Source organism: Periophthalmus magnuspinnatus, chromosome 6 (genome assembly GCF_009829125.3).
Source record: "Periophthalmus magnuspinnatus isolate fPerMag1 chromosome 6, fPerMag1.2.pri, whole genome shotgun sequence".
In the NCBI taxonomy this organism is placed as follows: Eukaryota; Metazoa; Chordata; class Actinopteri; order Gobiiformes; family Gobiidae; genus Periophthalmus; species Periophthalmus magnuspinnatus.
Window position 1 is genome coordinate 31048964 of NC_047131.1, and position 21095 is coordinate 31070058.

The window sequence follows — 21095 nt, forward strand, 5'->3', positions numbered from 1 at the left end:
TTTGCCGAGCTAAACTCCCGCCTTTCAAGTGGAAGCCAACGAGTGAACGCGAGAGAGAGGGAACGAGGAAGGGAGGGAGGGAGCGAGGGATGGAGCAGGAGTGTGAAAAGAAGAGGCATACAGTCACTTTAGTTGGAACGAGAGAGAAAGGGGAAACGTGCTCGGAAGTGTGGCTCTGTTTACAAAATTCCAAGTTTAGTTTCGTCCCGTGAGTAATCGTGGGGCGAAGTCCGACGCCGTCTGTTTAGATGCGGTGCTGCTGGGGCTGGGAGCTGCTGTCCTGCTGCACCTGTAGCCGAGTTTGGACCCCCGGACTGCGGAGGGACTCGGAGCGCCCCGCGGGACTGGAATCGCTTAACGGCTCTGCGTCGTCAGCATCCGAATGGGCGTCCTGGTGTGTTGCGACTGCTTCTTTTATAGGTATCTTAATCTGTCATTTAGCGCTTTGAACCGGCTGCTGTGTAATTTTAAACGGATTTTGTGTGCTAACTTTTATTATGAATCGCTAACTGCACCCTCCCCTCTCCGTCTCCTTCTCCCGCTCGTTCATTCATTCACCCCGTGTTATTGTGCTGCGGTCTGCCGGAGACATTCGAGGACAGCGCTGCCGTAGCGCGCTGAGATTCTGCTGTAGTCAGATGCAGCCTGGCTTGAGTTAAGAGAGAGAAAGGAGGAGAAGGAGGAGGAGGGGGGGGAGGACGGAGGGTCAGTGAACAGCCCTAGCGTGAAGAGGTTAGCGCGACCGCGGCTTGTCACAGGGTTGTTTTGGTTTAATGCGTGGCTGCGACGCTGTGGCTCGCCGCCCGCACTCGGTCCAAACTTTTGTCCTGTCGTCCTTCGTGCCCTTTTGGCTCGTCTTTTGGACACTGTGTTCCCTCAGAAGGATGCAGCCGGCGCTTGTCCCTTTCCCCTGTTTGTTGTTCGCAGGACATTGCACTTAACAGACTTTGACTTCTTTCTGTTTATCTATTTTTTTATTTTTTTTTTCAGCCTTCAAACTTTAGTACACTCTAAACTCTGTGTGTAGTCGAAGGAATCTGCAGCTTCTCTTTTGTGGTCATGGGGTTAGCCAGTCAGAGCTCTACTTTACTGCTGTATAAAGACTATATATATATAACTTTGGAGATCTCAAGGGGCCGTTTTGATGGTGAGCTTAAAATTGTAGCGTTTAGCCCGGCTCTGCTACATTACATCTGCAGTGAATTATGTTTTGCTAGCATTCAGAAGTTTGTTGACGTTCTCCGTATCTCTCCATCTCGACCGATCGCTTGACCGTGCCTGGAGTCTATAATGTTATTTTTCCACGTCATTATGAGGTAGAGGAGGGACTCGTTATAGCTCGTGGGCTGTCGGATCTATTTTTAGCCTTTCCTTTCTCTTTGACGTCCCTGAGCCAATCGGATGGTCGACTGGTGATGTTATTTGGTTTGACTGATGTGTGTTTTTAGAAGGCACACCCATCCGAGCAGGTCCCCGTTGACCTCAAGCCGAGCCGGTCCTCCCTCGGTCCCCTGGGCTCCGGTGTTTGGGAGTTTCAACAGAAGCATTGTGTGGGTTAGAACCTGCCCGCCAGCGCTCTGACAAAACACCATCAATTTTAATTTGGAGCAGAATGCGTTCTAGCACAACAACTGTAATGTATTTCGGAATTGACTTCACCGTTCTGGTCGCAGATGTGTGTGTGAGAGGCTGGCACAGGGTTGAGCTACTGAAATACAGACTATAATTCATTCAAACAACTTAAAATTCTCGCTTTAAAAATATCTTTTCTTGAATTCATGTTCACCTGTATCCGTTTGTGTCTAGTGGAGGGTTGTGAGTGTTTCATTGGCTCGTCTACAGCAGACACTCAGACGCAAACTGAACTGTTCACAACCTGAAGAAGCATCTTAGACGTTATGCAAGAACACCGTTACAGGGATGGGACCACTGACTGAGCACTTTGAAATAATGCTGTGTCATTACTCTGGGGAGGAAATCATTTTCTCTAGTCTCTGTTCTGCAGCAGGTAGGCCATAATGGACGCACTGCAGGACTTTTAATGGAGTGTCACGTTGACATCGGTCTCAGTCCTGCCATCGTCAGCTGTGTCGAGTCCCCAGATGTGGTCAGTCCTTGTGATGCGTCTCATGTTCCTCTGTGTTCACCTTCTGCAGAGGGCAGACCCCCCCTCTTCCTCCCTCTCTCCCCCTCGCTCTCTCCTCTCTCTCTCAGGCCGGTTACATAACACATGCTGCGTGTTCTGTGTGTGTTGTGCGGCCACGTCCTGCTGCTTCAGGAGATCCACAAAGAGATGGCGTTGCACTCAGCTCACCTCTGCGCTGTGACAGTCAGCAGGCCTCGTGCTCACACAACACCCTCTGCTTCTTTGTTACAGAAATGAACTTGAACTAAACTTGACTAAATATTCTAATTGCAGAAGAATAAAAATCTCTTAACTGGACACATTTTTTAAGAGTGAATACAGTGAAAGTTTTGCCGCTCATCCACGTCGCCTCTTCAGTTCTGTTTGTGTTACAGCCGTGATCCAAACCAGCATTTATGTCAGTAAATTGCACGATGTCCTCACAAACACACGAGGCTGTGGTCGGGTTGTGAAGGTGTCAGAAAAAGCAGCACTGCACCAGTGTTTCTTCCAGTTTAGGAACAAGAGGCTCATTTAAGGGGAGACGGGAAGAGCTCGGGCGCCTCACTTCCTGTTTGTGGAGTTTGTCCCGGGCCACACTGAGCAGGAAAGTGGAGTCTGGGGCTGTGTGACTTAAAGAAAAGGTGCTGGTCTGCAGAGGTGAGTAGTACTCAGTCAGACGCTGTACTTTTACACTAGCAGTACTCTTACTAGAGTAAACAAATTTGTTTCTCTACAAGTCACAAAAGACTTATGTTGACAATATGAAATGATCTGAAATATAATGATGATCCAAATACCAATATTTCTTTGACCACTATTTTATATTTCTATGATAGTATCCTCTTGAAGTAGCAGTAGTTACTTGAGTACATTTGGGCTGCTGTACTCCCTCCTCTGCTGGTCAGACAGAGTATCACACTCTTGTAGTGTTTATGCAGCATAGCAGTAATTGCCTTGGTGCAGTGGTGCCTTTGGCAGCTGTGCCCTCTCATTTGTTTCAATTATCAACAATCCGACATTATGTTGTTACTAAGGATAGAACGCAGACGTCACAGAAAGTGAAGGTTGCCTGTAGAAATCTGTGAACACATGCAGATGTGCTGATGCCTGGTGCAGCAGCTGTTCCCACCTGCGTCACACTTTGCTCTGACTCACACACGTAGATCTCAGCTCCTCCTCTGGATCTCAGCTCCTCTGGATCACAGCTCCTCCTCTGGATCTCAGCTCCTCTGGATCACAGCTCCTCTGGATCTCAGCTCCTCTGGATCACAGCTCCTCCTCTGGATCTCAGCTCCTCTCTGCTGGTGCTCTTACAGTCTATGGTGCTCTGCTGATCACAGCTTGTTCCACAGTGACATCACAGTGCTGTTCTTACACTGTTGTGCAGATGCTGAATGGTCTTTATCCTTAAATAACCTAACTCTCTCCTGATTTCTCTGTTTGCTGTTTGAGGTCATAAGGTGGAGGTGGTGGTGGTGGTGCACTCTCACACTGTCAGGTGAGGTTCTACTTCAGCCAATCAGACTCTTGTTTACTCTGGCCTCCCTGTGTGTTTAACAAAAGCCTCTTATCTCAGTTACTGTTGGAAGCGTATTGACCACCGTCTTATAACTACTGTGAGCGGATGATAATGTGCTCATCAGTGCCGTGTATTGAACACTCTTTGTACGGCGGCGGTGGAAAGGCCTGTTATCTCCCCCCTCGGCTCGCTGCTCCAAGGACATGTATTGATTTGACCTCCGTGTCTCCGGTCTGTCCATGTTATTTTCCCATCCCGACACTGGCGGCAGCTGCTTCCTCTCACTCTCTTCTTATTCATTGACACACCATCTGCAGGGGGCACTGTTTACTTTTTTGTAAAGCGACACATATGTTGAGTCACCAGAACATTACTTTTACTCAGAAAACATATTAACACGGTGCATTTCACAGCAGACAAAAGTACAGTGTCATCTCAGCTCTGTACTGGGACATAACATCAACAGACAGTCCAGGAATTTCTATAGCGTTTGTTTTTCTTGTCTCTAGGCCTCCTCCCCAGCTTTCTATTTCCTTTACATTTATGAGCTGCGGACAAAGTATGTAACAATCTAACAACATCATAGTTTACTCCTAAAACAAGAGGACAATTGGTGATTTGACTTGCAGTATGTTTAAAAAGTAGGTCTAAACTACTACATACTGTATTTCTAAAGATGGTGGTTTTGTTTTTCTTCTTAATTTCAGCCTTTGCGATTTCAGAACGGCAGCAACTCGACTCAAATCGACATTGATCTTATTCGGACCCCCCCCATTTTCACCTCTAAATGCTACCAAACCTTGCTTTCTTTGGAAAAGCACGGTTTGGAGAATTTGGAAAGCATTTTTGCCTCTAAAACTGATAAAAAGCAGCTTCATTTGTGTAAAAATGTTCAGATTTCATGTGACGAACAAGTCAACACTGCACCGTTTCTCTGGAGGCTTTAAACGGCTTTTTAGTCTCTGTAGAACTTATTTATTGTTAAAATCGGCAGCTTCATGCAAAATAATACAACTAGAACGACAATGGCGACACTTATGGTAACTTCTGAAATAAGGTGAATATTTTAAGGCTTTGAATCTTTAAGTCTTTGGTGATTTGATTTGATTTTTGGGGCTGAAATGATTCCAAATTAAATTCTGAAGCTATTTTTGATACAGAAACAAATAACATTTCTTTTACACATGTCAAATTCCCTGTTGTGACACAATCCTTTATCTAATCTGTACATCCACGCAAAATAAAACTGTTCTTAGTTCAGGCAAGAATCTGAACGTACCTGGAATGTATTTAGTTGTATTTATTATTTTATTAGTTCAATAAAACAAATTGATTTATTGAAACATTATCTAGATCCAGTTAATTCCACACTGCAGAGATTAAACTTAAATACGTTAAAAGATAAAAATCATAAATATTTTCTACTGGCCTTTTAACTCCGACAAGTTGTGTCTGTAGTTAGCGCATTAGCTTAACCTCACTGCTAACAACAACAACGCCACACCAAAGTAAATCCACCCCGCCCCAAATCCACCCCACCCCTCGCTCCGGTGTGCAGGAGGGTGGAGAGAGCCCAGAGGCAAACGATGACTTAAACACAACAATAACAACAGTTTTTAATGAACTTATGGCACAACATGTGTTTTTAAACTCATTTAACGCAGTGCACAGGCTTATTCCAGGTTTACGCACGAAGAAAAACACCGTAAACCCCACAGAGGCGATGTCAGGTGAATTTAAGGGACTTTTTACCGTGGTGGAAACACTGTTATTAACGTAATTTAAAGCAGACGCATTGAGCTTGTGTCTAGTTATAATCTGTGATGCCAGTGGATCAGTATGTTATAATTTGTACGTTTTAAATCGCGGTGTTCAACTAAAACAACTTCATAAAAGAAATAAGTCTGGTGACCTCTGACGACGCCGTAAAACAAGGGTTAAATTTTGAAAAATAAGCGATTAAATATTGCTCAAATATGCACCAATCTCTCCAAAAACAACTTCCAATGAGTAAATGTTGAGAGAAAAGTCGATTTTTGGGGAATTTGGAATCGATCCAGAGTCGCTAAAACAAAGAATCGCAATCCTTTTTTTCAGAATCTAACATATTGTGCACTACTTGACTCTCATAAATCCGTTTAAGCTGATGAGGTGTTAAACGGAGCCGCACTTACTCCAACGGGGAACATTTACTCTCATGTTTTCCACAGTGATGGTTGTTAATCTTTTGCCCAAAAACAAGGCGTGACCACTTCCCACGACTTGGCTCGCTCCAGCTATTAATCAAGCTCATACAATGGTACTCCAGTCTCCAACACAAACAGTCGATGGCAACGTCTTGTTAGAGTCATTACGAGGTGATTTACTCCACTGTTCATGTCTGGATTAGTGATGTGACCTTAGACTGTGTAAAAAAGTGGACTGAGCGAGTGTGACGTCACCCACGGCGTCCAAGCTCCGGTCAAATGAAGCTCATCCACGCTAGAGCAGTTATAGCGGCGAATTCGGGACGAGCACGAATATCATAGCGACCAAAGAGCCAATCCAGAGCGAGGCTTTTGAACGTAAAAGCCCCTTCAACTTAGCAACGCTGTCAATCAAACCTGTTGCTAGGGAAAGAAAGCGCTCGGTTTATTTGTTGTTATTGTTTGCATTTTGATTTACGGACACGATAGCGAAACTTAAAAAACAGGATCTTGTAGAGCATGTGACAAATTCAAGGCCCGCGGGCTAAATGTGGCCCTTGACAGGATAAATTAATGGTCTTGATGGTCTGGAATTGTCATTTTATCAGGAGACACACAGTTACATAGCCATATTTTTACTATACAAACGCATAAGTAATATTTGTAACTTGAAGAAGTAATGAATACAGAAACAGTTAACAGTTACATTTATTTTACATCTGGCCCTTTGACGGCGGCCATTTTGCTGATGGCCCTCGGTGAAAATGTGTTTGACGCCCCTGTTGTAAAGGGTTGGTACGAACATTTTATGACTAAAATAATGAGTCTGAGCAGCAGTTACAGAGAGAGGGGACAGTTTTTCAATGTAAAGTGAATCGGAGCCGGAGTCGATGGAGCCGGAAGTGCACCCATGGTCACTTCCTGTTAGTTTCACGCCGGCTAGCAGCTGGTTAGCGATGTCCATTTATATACACAGGTTATGGATGAGACGTTTCTTCTTCTTTAATGTGAACCGCTGGAACCAGATTTCATTTTCTAAAAGAACATTTTATTTAGAGTTTCATAATTTAGACCGCACTCCCACAGTTCTCAGTTTGAACCGTTTTAAACACATCGTGGTCATTTCTTTCTGTGATTAGTTTGGAGATAAATTGAGTTTCCACACTGGCTTCTGTCAAATAAATAAATAGTAAAAGAGCCAATCTTTTGAACCGCTCTTTGAAGAGAACAGATCCAAAAGATTCGGATCCCACAAAGGAGCCGAGAGTCCCCTCCCTTGTCTGGATGTATATTGTTTAGTCCTGTGCTCTGAAATAACGGTGGTCGCGTCGCATCTGTGGAGAACGAGGTTAGGACGAGTTATTGATGAGCATTTCTGAGAAGTCCGAATTTGCGTCACTATAGAGTCAGCAGAGATTAGTCAGGGCAGCTGAGTATTCACAAGATAAATATTTGATCTTCAAAGGAAGCACATGGGAAATAAACCATGCAGAGTCGTGACTGCACTGTATTGAACGCACTGGATTTACACAATATGTTTAACTCTGAACTGAAGAAGCGTCGGATGAGCAGGGAAACGTCTTCACTCCTACGACTCCTACGTTTTGTCCAGTTTATAGGATTAAAAACGAGTTTGAAATATTACTATCATGACAAAACTACTTTAACATATCGTAGTAAAAGCTGAAGTTAAATCAAAGGAATAAACTCGATTCTCGATAATAAAAACACGCTTTTTTTAGACAAGAGACTGTTTTTTGCTGCATTAAATTGAATTCCCATGTGTCCTTATATCCCTGTAATCAGTGGTCCATGGGTATACTGTATACTAGTCTATGTCTTATACTTCAACCTTTCCTAGAATACATTTAGAGTGATCTTTAGTACAAGTACATTTCTGTCCTGTGAATGCGACTTTGATACTGATATCGATACCTGCTCAGATTAGTAGTTTGAATAGTAGTTTTAGTGTGGATTTGTGTCTGATTCTCGATACTTTTGACAGACCTGTGTGATTTTTGTCTACTTGTGTGTGAGTGTGTGCGTTTTATTGCTTCTCACGCTGCACTTTTTCTCGTCTAGTGGGTTTTTTGCGAAGGACTAGTTTGTTTTCTTGAGTTAGCATTGTTATAATCTAATGTTTCAAGCTGCCTTTCTACTTTGTATATTTATAAAACGTCATTGTATTTCAAGTCATTTTAATCAGCTCGCCTTTGACAAAATTCATACAAATATTCTCTTATTTAAACAATTAAACTTGTACTTCAAACCTTGGGCTCTGGACCAAAGCACACTCGATATTCAGAGCGTTTCCTCTCATTCTTTCGGGTCAGGACTTGGTCAGTTTCTTGTGCGTAGTGAGGGACGTACACCAAAGGGGGCGCTGGTCCTCGTGGAACAATAAACGAGGGATGGGCAGATATGGAGTTTTTTGAGCCAACAACTTCAGCTGATCAAAGTGCTTCAACAAAATCCCCCAAATACACAGTACAGATAAGATTAATGCATAAGAAAAGAACAAGAAAACACTAAGATATCCTGTCTGGCTTGTATTAAATGCCAGGGAGAAGAGGTGGTTTTCAGTACAAACTTAAACTGTGTTAAAGACTGAGAGGATTTCTGTTATCTGACCTGCTGCTGAGGCCGATAACAGATATTTGCCAGTACTGATATCGAGCTTTTAAAACCCATAGCAGGTCCACAATTACCTTAAAGCAAATGTGTCAAACTCAAGGCCCGGGGGCCAAATGGCCCGCCATGTAATTTTATTTGGTCCCCGACCAGGTAAATTTAAATGTTATGGTTACGCAGTTACACAGGCATATTTTTTTTATATCTTTGCAAATTTGAGACAAACCATTTTGCTGATGTGGCCCTCGGTGAAATTGAGTTTGACACTGCTGCCTTAAAATAACACAAAAATGAAAACAAAATGTATTTATCTGGGATATAAAATCATTTGTTCCATGTTTGTGTAGCATACAGCCATAAAAACACTCTATTTCCATTTTGACTCTTTAATCTGTTCAAAAAGAGCACACAGAGAATGGGACTGTATATATAAATGGGCCTGGCTAACTCGCTAGCTGTCGCGTTCAAAACAGGAAGTTAGCATCGACACGCTTCCGGCTCCATCGACTTTGGTTCTAGTTCGCTTTTTATTGAAAAACTGTTGCTCCTCTGTCTGTACCTGTTGCTGTCAGACTTGTCGTTTTCATCTAAATCGAAGAATCATCTCTAAACTCGATACTAGGGAAGGGACAATCGATATTGTTTCTCGCGATAAAAAAGGTCGACAATAACCATCAATCAATCACAACATAATCGTGATAAGCGCCAACAAAGATAATCGCCATCGTGTCACCAGAATATGCAGAAAAACGACTTCTCCCACACGATCTCCTCTAAATCGTTGTTGTTTTACTTCAACAGCTGTTTAAATATGGAACCTATTCACATTTTTAAACTGTCTGCAGCTTTAATTATCGTGACATAATCGTTAATCGCACTTATTTTGGCCGTGATAATCGTGACGTGATCGTGATATAGAAGAATCTGTCTCAACATCGTCCGATCCCGATACTGGACCTAACACATTGCCCGTCTTTACAGCAAACGCACCAGCGCCGCGTTCCCGTTCTCGTTCACTCCACATGCCAGACAGTCTAGCCGTGTTGAACTCGCCGTCTGCTTCTACAGGAAATGGCGCTTTTCCCCTGGGAGCGAAGACCCCCAAACCCTTTCATCTGTTATTGTTTACATGTCGCTGGCTCGGGGAACGCACAGGGGCCGTTATGTAATAGCCCTGCGAGATTAATCGCAAATCAAATCGAAATTGAATGGACATAATTAGCAAACGACCGTCATTTCCTCCACAAACAAAATGTCCCGTCTTATTTTGCATCAAGAAAAAAACTGCCAAACCTGTAGATTAGTTTTGATCTGTGCAAACATGTTCTGAAATCCATTTGTCAGCTCATATTTCAGTCTTTTTGTCAATTCTTCTGGACGTGTTTTAAGATGTGAACTTTGAACACAACCCTATTATTAAAACGTCTATCGCTTGGATTTTTTTTTTTCTCGAATCGCGCAGCCTCGTTATGTAACAAACCTAAACCAGACTCATTTGAATTCTTAAGACGCTGCGCTGATCTTTATCTGACGTTAAATCATTATTCCTGCAACAAAACTAATGCGTTTTGACTTTGAAATCAAACCTTAACTTTGTCACGCCTGCTTCTTTTATAACATAAGATTCTCAGCATTCTCCAAATCTCATTGTCACGGTTATTTGTCAAACGGCGTCGGCGTAAATGAAGTGTGACTTGTCGCTAATTAGCTGCTGTCACTCCGTTCAGACATATAAGGTACATACTCTACTCTTCATATAGATTTTTTTTTTTCGCTTTAAGCCGTGTTGTGTAATCGATGCATGATTTATGGGAAAACAATGGTTATAAATAAATAAAATAAAACAAAGCCAAACCAACAGGGAACATCATCGAATAATATCTTTGTATTATCTCATTATATTTGTGGTATTATGTAATCGATGCATGATTTATGGGAAAAAATAGGTTATAAATAAATAAAATTAAATAAAACAAAGCCAAAAAAAACTGAAACAAACAGGGAACGTCATCGAATAATATTTTTTGCATTATCTCTTTACGTTAGAGAGTCAGAAATCTATAAAAAAAAAAGTTGCAAAGTAGAAGAAAACATTCTCAAATTTCTCTTGAGTAAGTACTTTATTGTTTCCAGTTTTCATTAAGATCATACTCTCCATATTTTACTCGATAAATCTTTGACTCGATACAGGATCAGTGTGTTCCCCTCAGTAGGAAGTGTGTAAATAAACGGTCTTACTTAGGAGTTAATGAGGTGGATCGGACCTGGCGTGCACAACCTCCAAGGCCCAAAACCAGAGTGTTTGCACAGACCCCCACGCCCTGCTCGTTATCTCTGTGTCGTTTCATTTAAAGACCCGCCAAAAGTCCCCAGAGCAGGCATCTGGAGATAATATTTCTGAACTTGTCTGGACTTGTTTAATTGTGACAGAACCTTTTTAAGGACGTTAATAGACAAAGATAAAGACGTTGTTCCGTGCAAGTGCAAGTTCTCCGCACCGTGATTAACAGATTATTTCAACTTTTTATCACTTTTGTGCGTCATTTATCCCACAACCAGAAGATTCCCGGTTCAAGCGCACGTGGATAGAGCAGCGTAGGTGCGGTGTTGCAACGGTTCGCGCTCTCGCCTCGCAGCTAGAAGGTCGTACGTTCGATTCTGTGGCTTTTCTGTGTGTATATCTGAGTTTGCTTGTTCTCCCTGTGCTCTCTGTTTTTCGTGGCAGTTCTCGCTGTTTCGCTGATTTTTTTTTTTTTGTGTAATTTGACATGCTTTTTTTTACATCATATGAGCGTGCATTGTGTTGTGTGTCCTGATTGGCTGTTGGACTGTAGACCATTGTGTCGTGCGTCCTGATTGGCTGTTGGACTGTAGACCATTGTCCATCAGTCTCCTCCGTGCCGTGTCTCCTGTCCAGTACAGAATGTGTTCAGACAAATTTACATAAACGTTGGATCGCAGTGTGACTCTGAAGTGCTGTACGTTTGCCATTTGTTTTCTCCCCGACAAAACCCACAATGTCGATGAAACGTTCTGCACCGACAAAGACGCCTACGAAGGTTTGAACTTTGAGAGAGTTTAAACGAGAGAGAAATGTGAGAAAATGTTAACGCCTGTGTGAGAAAAGTGTATAAAGTGTGTGGTGAGGGGTTTTACAGCAAAAACATAGAGAATAATGTAAAAAATAAAGCGGATTTCATCTATTGTGGGTTATTTTTAGAACGTGACCCCCGCGATAAACGAGGGACCAGTGTTCTCATTAACTGATCAGAAACAGCTGCTCAAATTGTAAATATATATGCAATAATAACTAATAACTGTAGACAACTGGCTTTATTCTGCTCAGTGTAAACTTTTGGACCTTCTGGATTGCGTTGGCCCTTCATTAGCTTCTTTTTTTACCATGAAACATCTCGTCGTCGGTCTGAATACCGCTCTGTTCGTCCTGTGCTTATACTGAACCCGCAGCAGCTCCTGTGCAAACACCTGAGCCTTCTTCTTTGACTCGATCCCGCTATTCCATGACGTCGGTTCTCGTCTGTCAAGCCCCTCCCCTCACATCTGTAAACCCCGCGCACAGACTGCCCCTTGTGCCTCTGAGCAAACACGCACTTATATTTGACCACATCTCCCCCCCTCCCGCTCCCCTTTTGCACCTCTCTTTTGCGTCAGCAGGTCCCAAACCTCACCTCTCCCAGTTTGGAACAAAACATCACTGTTGCCCCTCGTCTATTTTTACCCAAACGTTTGAATGTTAATATTACACAACCATAATAGTAGTGGAAAGAAGCTTATTAAGTTTTACAGCCGTTTAAAGGATACTGGCATCTATAAAATGGAAGTTCTTCACATGTGAGAGAGCATCCACGCCCCGGCACAAAACCTGCAGTGGAAAAGTTGAATGAAGAGCATTGTGAGGCTGAGATGTTGTGTAACTTCACTATTGTAACTGTTCCAGAGTAATACGGCAAGAGCTGGACTTAATATTGTAATTACATTTCAGTATTAAACAGGGAGTGATGGTTATTTTCCATGTCTGTGTGATCTGGGCATCGCTTTGTTTTAGCTCAGGAAAGCGCAAAATGGGACCATAACCCTCGGAGAGTTGAACAATAATTTAATTTTTTGTTGCAAAGACTGTCAGGAGATGGAAAAGGAGGCTATTTCTATCTATTTGCTGATCTTTAAAGTCAATTTAATGATAGATTCCTTTGCAGAAGAACGTTTTTTATGTGGAAAATGTACAGATTTGGTTGAGGTTTGGCCATCGAGCAGATAAAGGGCGTTCGTTTTGACCCATTGAGGATAAACTTTTGACACAGAATTTGTCATAATCATCACAGCTTTAAAGTTTGATGTAGAGGGTCAGTCACCTGCTTGGTCTTGTTATTTATTAAATTATACACATTTTTATTGCCAAAAATACTTGTTTTTTTGTTGTCATTTGATTGTTTCCATAGCAGTTGCAAAGTTTTGTGCGATTTTTGTGGATTTGATTCGTTTTTGAGTGATTTCAGGCGATATGACAACATTCCTTTGGAGAAAAAATGGTTTTGGATCATCCTCCAATCACTAGTTTTGCCCCTGAGCCTCGTTTTAGTCGTACATCTTCGTCGTAAGTGTTTAAATTATGTCTGATATAGAAACATTACCTTAACATTGCGTTTTGGATTTGTTTGATTTGACTTTTGACGCTCAAACTGTGTCAAAACAGTAGATCCATCTCTCCTCTCCTCTTGTTTGACCGCGTCTCTCCAGCAGGTGGCACTGTTACTCTCACACATTAAGCTCTGTCTGTGCTTAAAACAGGAATGCACCGCTCTGGCAGATTTCAGCCCATGTACCATCTGCTCCCTGGTCTTTTGCCGCTCCTCTAATCTCCAGGTAACGTTTTGGGATTCTTCAGATATGTTCAGACTGTTATCTGTCGAGCATAAACACCGTTCTGCCAAATCAGCATGTGTCCAAAGTTCTCTGCCAAGGTTATGAGACCCCTTCTCAGGAAAAAGCTGCATTCTTGTCCTTTCTTGGGCCTGATACGGTTCAGGGAGGGAGCGCAGCCTTGAGGAAGCATTTGTTTCCTAAGACTGAGCACAAACTTACATACATGTGGTTATTACACACCATCTCAGCATATTTAGGTAATGATTTCACATACTTATGATTGTGATGTGTGTGTAATTGTTCTGCTTTCTGAAACTCACTGCTCTGTGCTCTGTTTTGTGCAAGATATGGGAAAAAAACTGATAAAGCTGCTGCGTTTCAAGGTTAAAGGGCCAATATTAGGCTATTTTCTGATCTTTATAATGTCGTTTCCTCCTCAAAAACAGACCTGGAGTTGTGTTTTGTTTCATTCACGCACGTTTAACACATAAATCCTGCATATTTAAGCTGAGTTCTTCTCTCAAAAATAAAAAAACTCCACCTTGTGATGTCATTTGGTAATACAGGAAGTGACTAAACTCCATAAACACCTTCACTAGAATCATTTGGATAATTTCAGCTCTGGAATTACCATTCTCTACTGAAGAAAGTGTAAAAGGTCATGGTGTTACTTTGAAAACTACCTCTTCATGACATCACAAGGTGGAACAGAGCATTTTGAGCTTTGGAGATGTTGACAAACTAATAATAAAGTGTGTTTTTGAGGAGGTACCAGCTTTAAAACATGACTTAAACCACACAAGAGTCAATTTTGTGTCATATAGGACCTTTAACTATAAAAATATTACCATTGCAAATTACATTTTAATTGCAAAATGCTGCAGATTTCTAGTTTTTACAGCGTGTTTCTTATAATCTGTTTTAAGTTGGTATCAAAACACTTCTGTAGGAGATAAAACACTTGTAGTTTTCATAACGTACAACCATTTAACACAGAAAAGACCCACATGCCCCTTCACATTGCCGTGTAAAGTTCCTCTGTTTCATTCATCTTTTTTACCTTGAAGCGGAGTCCATTTCTCACCGTGTCTTTTCTCTTCTATTTGACAGTATCACATGATTAATTTCCCTTCCCTTGTGACCGGCGTAGAACTATGAGCCGCACAAAACGTCTCATTATCGCGGTAAAAGAGACAAAGTGTCATTGTTCTGACATGGAGAGCAACTGTAACCGGCATCTCAGGTCAGGGGTCGTCTCGCTCACCTGACCCCCCTCCCTCCACCTTGACCTTTAGGCTGCTGTTTCTCAAAATATGCCGACCTTTTTGAATAAGGAGCCTCTGTGCAGGGCTTAAAGCAGAAATGGACTTTTCAGAGCTTTTAACCATGTTGTAGCTGTTTCTCCTTCTCGTTTACCGCCTGGAAGTTGTTTTTTTGGAGTGATTCATGCATGTTTGAAGAATCTTTTAATGGTTTATTTTCAAGACGCCATTTTGCAGATCAACCCCCGTTTTCACCTCCACCTGTACACGCCCACTGTGACGTAGAAGAACAATCAACGATGCTGTGTTTGCGTCATCATTTTGGTGATTAAAACAATAAATAAATCGTCTGCTCGCTCGTGTGATTTGCAGCTATTCGTAGGATGCGCCGACAGCTACACGGCTCTTCGTTTTCATGGCGTTTGCGATGACGTCTGCTCCAATTGGGCACCGTAGTTTTGCGATACGGACGCCACCGAACTTGTTTTTATTTATCTTTATTTATACAGAGGAAACCCAATGAGAACACTTCGGCTTTCTTTTCCATGGGCGTCCTGTTTAAAATAAAATACAAGCATAAACGTAAAACTTTTAAAAACTGGTGCAGGTGTTTGTTACCAGATTATTAAATTACGATTGTATCACCAGTGCATCTAGCGTACTCTATTTTTGTGAAGTAAATTGGCTAAAATCCCTCTTTCCCGTCTGTTTTGATGCGGCTCATTCCTCTGATCTGATATTAAACGTCCCCGTATCAATGATTCAACAAACAAATGTCGTTTTGGATAAATATTGCGCTTTCAAATGTGCAGATTTTAACGTAATGATCCACGGTTGTCAAAGATCGATGGTAACTGTAACACAATTCGCACACGAGGTAATTCAAAGTGCTTTACAGAACAAGAATATAGCAGTCACAAGCACAGTATGTCTTCTTTAAGGGTCAGGTATGTATATATACTTTGTTCTCTACTGACAGACAGGTGCTCCACTGGCCAGGTAATGAATTATGGGACGGATAACGACTCTGCAGTTCCGTGGAATGCAGAGGGAGTGCAGCGGGCGGACAGGGCATGCTCCGACAACCTCCTGTATCGAGTTTTTCAACCACTCCTCTTTCAAAACAATTAATATTTTTACATAACTGTTCCCTCTAACCTTTCAAAATATTTAATTCCGGACACTTTCTGTGACTTTGAGTAGCCTCCGTGGCGCTGATTTATAATTACGTGAACATGACTCTGGTATTTCTCATCTCCGGTGTTACTAAAGCTCGTCATTTCTTCAGGAACAGACCAGTTACAACACGGCCAATATCGACCTTTCTTTAATGACAATTCAAAAGCTGTTGCCAAATCCAAACCTGCCCGATTTATGGATTTACGCTCAGAATTCTCACTTTAACTCAAGTTCAAACTGATAGTGAAATGCGATCCTTTGCATTTGACCTCTTCCTGGTTCAACTCTTGGCTCTGTTTCTCGGGCCTTTCTTTGTTTAAGCAGAGATGGCAGTGGCATGTCCCAGCACGCAGCCCGTCCCGTTCAGGAATTCACTGTTATGAAGAAGTCGGGAGTCAACACGAAGAAAACTGGGCCATAAATAAAGGAAAACCCTGACCCTAGAACGCTACAGCTGACGTCTTTAGTGACCCTCAGTGCTGGAAGCGCTTTGTCCAGCGAAAGAACAGTGTCCACGAAGTTTGAGTTGTGTTTTTTTGCTTGTGCTGAGTGTTATTTCGTACAGTTATGACCCATTATCTAGACATAATAAAACAACCGTAAAAGCAGATCATTAAAAAGAACTGAAACTTGCAGTGTAACCTTCAAACAAGGGCAAACAGCAGTACTATTTCTGTACTTTTTTATTTGACAGAGCACAAAAGGTGAACAGGACATAGACAAACAGACACATATTTGTTACATTTCTGACTGGGGATGGGACAAGATCTCATACCACAGGATCTTTGCAGATAAAATGATGTGCGTAAGTGGAAAATTATCTCTTTTCCATCTCTTCTGCTTAAACAAAAAAGGACGAACGCGAGTTGAGTGAGTTACACCTCTTGAGAAATCTTAGTTGTGTAAGGTAACTGTAGTTCTGAGTGTGCGTCGCTGCTGTAGTTTAAAAAAAAAAAAAAGAGTTCTACAATGACAGCAAAAGTATAATGTATAAAATATAACTACTATTTCTGATGGATTGCAAAAGTATGATCAAATAATTATCAGAAGTGTTGAACCTTATTCGGCACCGCCCACTTTTGCTGTAAATGCGACAAAACCGCAAATTTATTTCAATGCAGAATTTGGGAAAAGTTTTGCCTCTAAAATATGATATAAAGTAGGTTAATTTGAGTAAAACGCTCTATGTTCATGTGAGAAACAAGTCAACACCGCACCGATTCTCTGGAAGGTTTTAAGACGGTTTAGTAATCCTGAAAATCAACGAAATAATACAACACGAATGACGATGGCGGCGTTTACGACAATTTCTGGAATAAGATGAGTATTGTCCACTATTATAATGACGTATTGCTGTATTTTTCTTTCATAAATAAGCATTTTATGGAGCTAAATTATTCCCTGATTGTGTGAAAGATGGACTGGTTTGGGCAGAGTTGTGTTTTAGTTTTAGTTTTTCTTCAAGTGATGCAGAAAAGAGGGAGCCACTGTCTGTGCAAATGGTCATGTATTTCAGGAATAAATGTATAAATAGAAAGTTTAAACAAAGCATTTAATTTATGTCCTAATGGAAGATATTGGTGGGATTTTAAAGTTTTCTTCTTCCCACTCATTTTGGAACAAATTTGTGAAATGTGCGTTAAGTGTAAGTGTTAAATTCACCGTTTGAATCTTTTTTTTTTTTTTTATATTTTAATTCAAGAAAAGCAGAAAACACTGAATAATCTTCAACATAGACAAAGTTGTGGGAGCGGTCACTGGGTTCACTCTGACCAGTCTCCCCCAGGTCTATAGAAACTTCTACAGACCTTCACAGTGCGGTGTTTTTACAGACTAAGACCTTACCTAAACACGCTCGCCCCCAAAGCCCCCGCACGACTTACAGCGTTGACTTTTCAGTTTTCACGTGTCCATCTGAACGGCACTGGTCAACCAAACTGTGAATCCTTCTTGTCTTCTCCGTGATTGGCTGGAGCGTTTTTTTTTTTGAGTAGACGACGGACCGAGACGATGCTGTGTGCGCTGCGGTCGGTGACTCATGTGTAGTGTCCTGGGGTTTTTGTTGTCTTTGTCTCAAATCGGTGGAATTCAGACCCAACCTGTCGGGCCAGCAAAGTCAAACTCGTACACCCACCCGTCTCCAATCTCACGTTTCCACGATCATCTCTGAAGCTAATAAAACTTGGACTTCTTGGATAAATATTTGGCCATTCTTTTCCACATTCAGTTCTAATTATAGTGTCCTTTTTTGTTCCATTCTAACCTCAGACACTTTGATCACATCGGGGCTTTTGTTACATCACATACATCACGTCAATCGCGCAAACAAAGCCGTGACTTCACTCGTCTGTACTCCATTATCCGCTTCACATCGAGCGACCCGTTTCCCGACCAGTCTTGACTTTCCCGCTAAGTCATAAACAAGCGAGATTTGTCACTTTTAATTCTTAACTCGAGTCTTAACCGTTCAGATTACGTCTCCTCGGATGTTACGTAATCTTAAAATCCTAAGTATGCCTCACCTCTATGACAAATAAATCATCTGAATTTACACGAGTCTGTTAGAGTGAGCTAATGCGCAGGTGACATGTCTGACTGTCGAGGCGGGGGAATCGCGTTGCTCGGAAAAACACCTGGTTTGGTTTGCGTGGACGCGGTTCGATGTTACTACGTCTTATCTTCGCAGCGTTGGGAATGTGGCAGTTGATTTTGATCCACGTTGTTGCGTAACTTTCACTCTTTGACGGGTCTCGTGAAACGTCCTGGCACCGTCCGTTTTCACCTGTTAACCAGAAGTGATACCATCTTTCAGTGGAACAAAACCCAGCGCAATTAGCTTAACTCTCCGCTCTGATTCATTAAAGTACTTGTTCTAGTCGAGCTGTGAGGCGGCATATCCGGGCCAAGCTCCAGTGACTTTCAATGGATCCCCGCCATCCGGAGTCCTGTAGGCGAGATTTTAATGGAACTTTTCAAGCACACGGTATTTCCATGACATTTTTGGGGCTAGTCGCTTTCACAATCTGTGTTAAATTACCTCAAAATTAACATAAAATTGTATTAAACCAATGGTAAAAGCCGAAGTTTAATCTGTTAACTGGACCAATCGTTGTAGGAGTGAACGTTTCGCAGATTTTTCAGTTCTGAGCAGCGAAACGTCTGCACTCCTACAACGATTTGTCCGGGGTTTTTCTATGGATCAGACCTGGACGATTCAAGGATTACACAGACATTAAACCAGGACTGTCCAAACTACGGCTCATGGGCCAAATGCGGCACTCAGACCAATTTTTCTCGGCCCTCGTGCCCCGTCCTAAACTGACCCAATTGATCAGGAAGTATTTTTGACTCCAAACTTCTATAACCTGAATAACATCACATTTCACTGTGACACGGACCTAAAAATAATCTTCCAGGTCTTATTAAACGCACAATGTCTCCCTGTATCGACACCGGTTTGTGGCCCTCGGTGAAAAACGTTTGGACCCCACTGCGTTAAAACCAATGATATATTTATTTGATTTCACTTTCCATGCAAATTAATCCCATTCAAAGCCGGTCACCTGTGATGGGTTTCTATTGCCCCCTCCTCCGTCCCGGGACCCACAATTCTCAGCTCATTTATGCATCAGAGCCGTTCAGCGCAGCCCCTCCTCCCTCCGCCCGTCTCTTTTCTGTCCCCTGTGTTATATTTAACACTCAGGGAAAAGTTGGCCGCCGTCCGCTCTTTACTGCTCCTCAGAACTTCAAGCAGGGCCCCCTCTTCTTCTTCCCCCTTGACCTTAGCTCCACCCACATCTGGTGAGACCGAGGGGCCGGCGTGATGAAGCCGCAGAGCGAGGGAGTCGACAGATAGAGCCTGTTCCTTTAAATTGCCTTCATGTTTCGCTGGATCACGAGAGTAAACGGTGTGAGAGCCAAAAAACAAACTCACATTGAAAACCACGATGATGATTATATCGACGCATCGTTCGGTTTATAAAAGCTGGAACGATAGATTTTGGGGCTCAATAATTTGCAATAGCGGTAGGACTGTCACGATAACAAATTTACTTTATATTACTGAAGAAAATATAGACGATTTATGCCACTGACACAATAACCTCAAAGTAGATTTATCCCCAAAATACTCTTCTTCTAAATGTGCGATATGGTTAAAAAACTAAAACAGGAATAAACAAACACAACAGAATAAAACACTTTGGTAGTTTGCGTCTGTAATGAGTCATAAAAGTGATTTATTCAACTCTCCACAGCTCAAATCTAACCTTAGAACAGAAAAAATAACAAAAAGATCCCGACTAATACTAAGAAAAAGTGCCGTGATAAATATGTACCTCCAAAAATAATTGTTCCATCTCAAATATATTAAAAGAAAAGTCGATATCGTGTTTATCAGGCCTAAGTAGTCATGTTTATTTTGCATTTTAATGATGTTTACTCGGATTATACTGCTTTGTGTCAGTGCGTAAAGTAGATCCAATATTATCATTTAACGTCTATATTTTCTTAAGCAATATATTGTACTTCAAATTTTGTTTTTATCGTGACAGACGTAACTGTGACGCATATAAATTACATACTTTACATCTTTATTTATACAGGGGAAACCAAAGACGGCACTTAAACTGTCTTTTTTAATACAATACAAACAGAAAAACAAGAAAAGCAAACGAGTATCCTAGTCTAACAGCACTAACATGTCTCTTTCATCTCGTCTATGGTCTCACGCATTATCACGTATGTTTACCAGACCCTCTCCGATTATATCTGAACATACAGCTACAAACGGCCCGTCCCAACACCACTCATTCCGTCGGGTCTGGGTCGGAGAAATAAAGTTCTATGAAGACCTAAAGATGACAAGAAGAGAGCAAGAGGTCACCACAGACGGAAACGTGCGAAAAAGACTAAAGGAAGAGAAGCGGACTGTGTCGACAGGCTTAATTAAAGGGAGGAAGGGTGTCAGATGATAGTTTTACGATTGTTCATATTCAGAGTTCAGTGTAAGTTAAGTATACGCTTTAAAAGGTATAATTGACGGAGCTTTGGAAGGATTTGCCAAAGAAGAACTCCACACATCTACGCAGGGATATGAGCTCGCTTTTTGACCCAATAAACCTGCGGTTATCCAACAGGCTCCGTTTGATTCTCTTACTGGTTCCTCTGCTTCCACCGAGTCATGTTCAAACACGCCTGACTCGCGCCCGCCTTTCACAGTCCAGGTGAAGTTCAGAATCAAAAGGAGGAATGCGGCCGCACATTCTCGGCGTGCACGGCTCCTCGGGGTTCATGATTTCTCACAC

General features: G+C 42.0%; 1 protein-coding gene across 3 annotated transcripts in view; it reads left to right on the plus strand.

Moving 5' to 3' along the window:
- Positions 1-21095, plus strand: part of mob2a (MOB kinase activator 2a) — a 92441-nt gene that overhangs the window by 45732 nt on the left and 25614 nt on the right. Inside the window, exon 1 of one of the 3 annotated variants that reach the window (XM_033967665.2) lies at positions 131-420. The exons of the other annotated variants lie outside the window; for them this stretch is intronic. Within the exon in view, the coding sequence (XP_033823556.1) occupies positions 383-420 (38 nt within the window). The 5' untranslated portion in view covers positions 131-382. Of the gene's footprint in view, positions 1-130; positions 421-21095 lie in introns of those variants that run through there. 3 annotated transcript variants of the gene reach the window in all.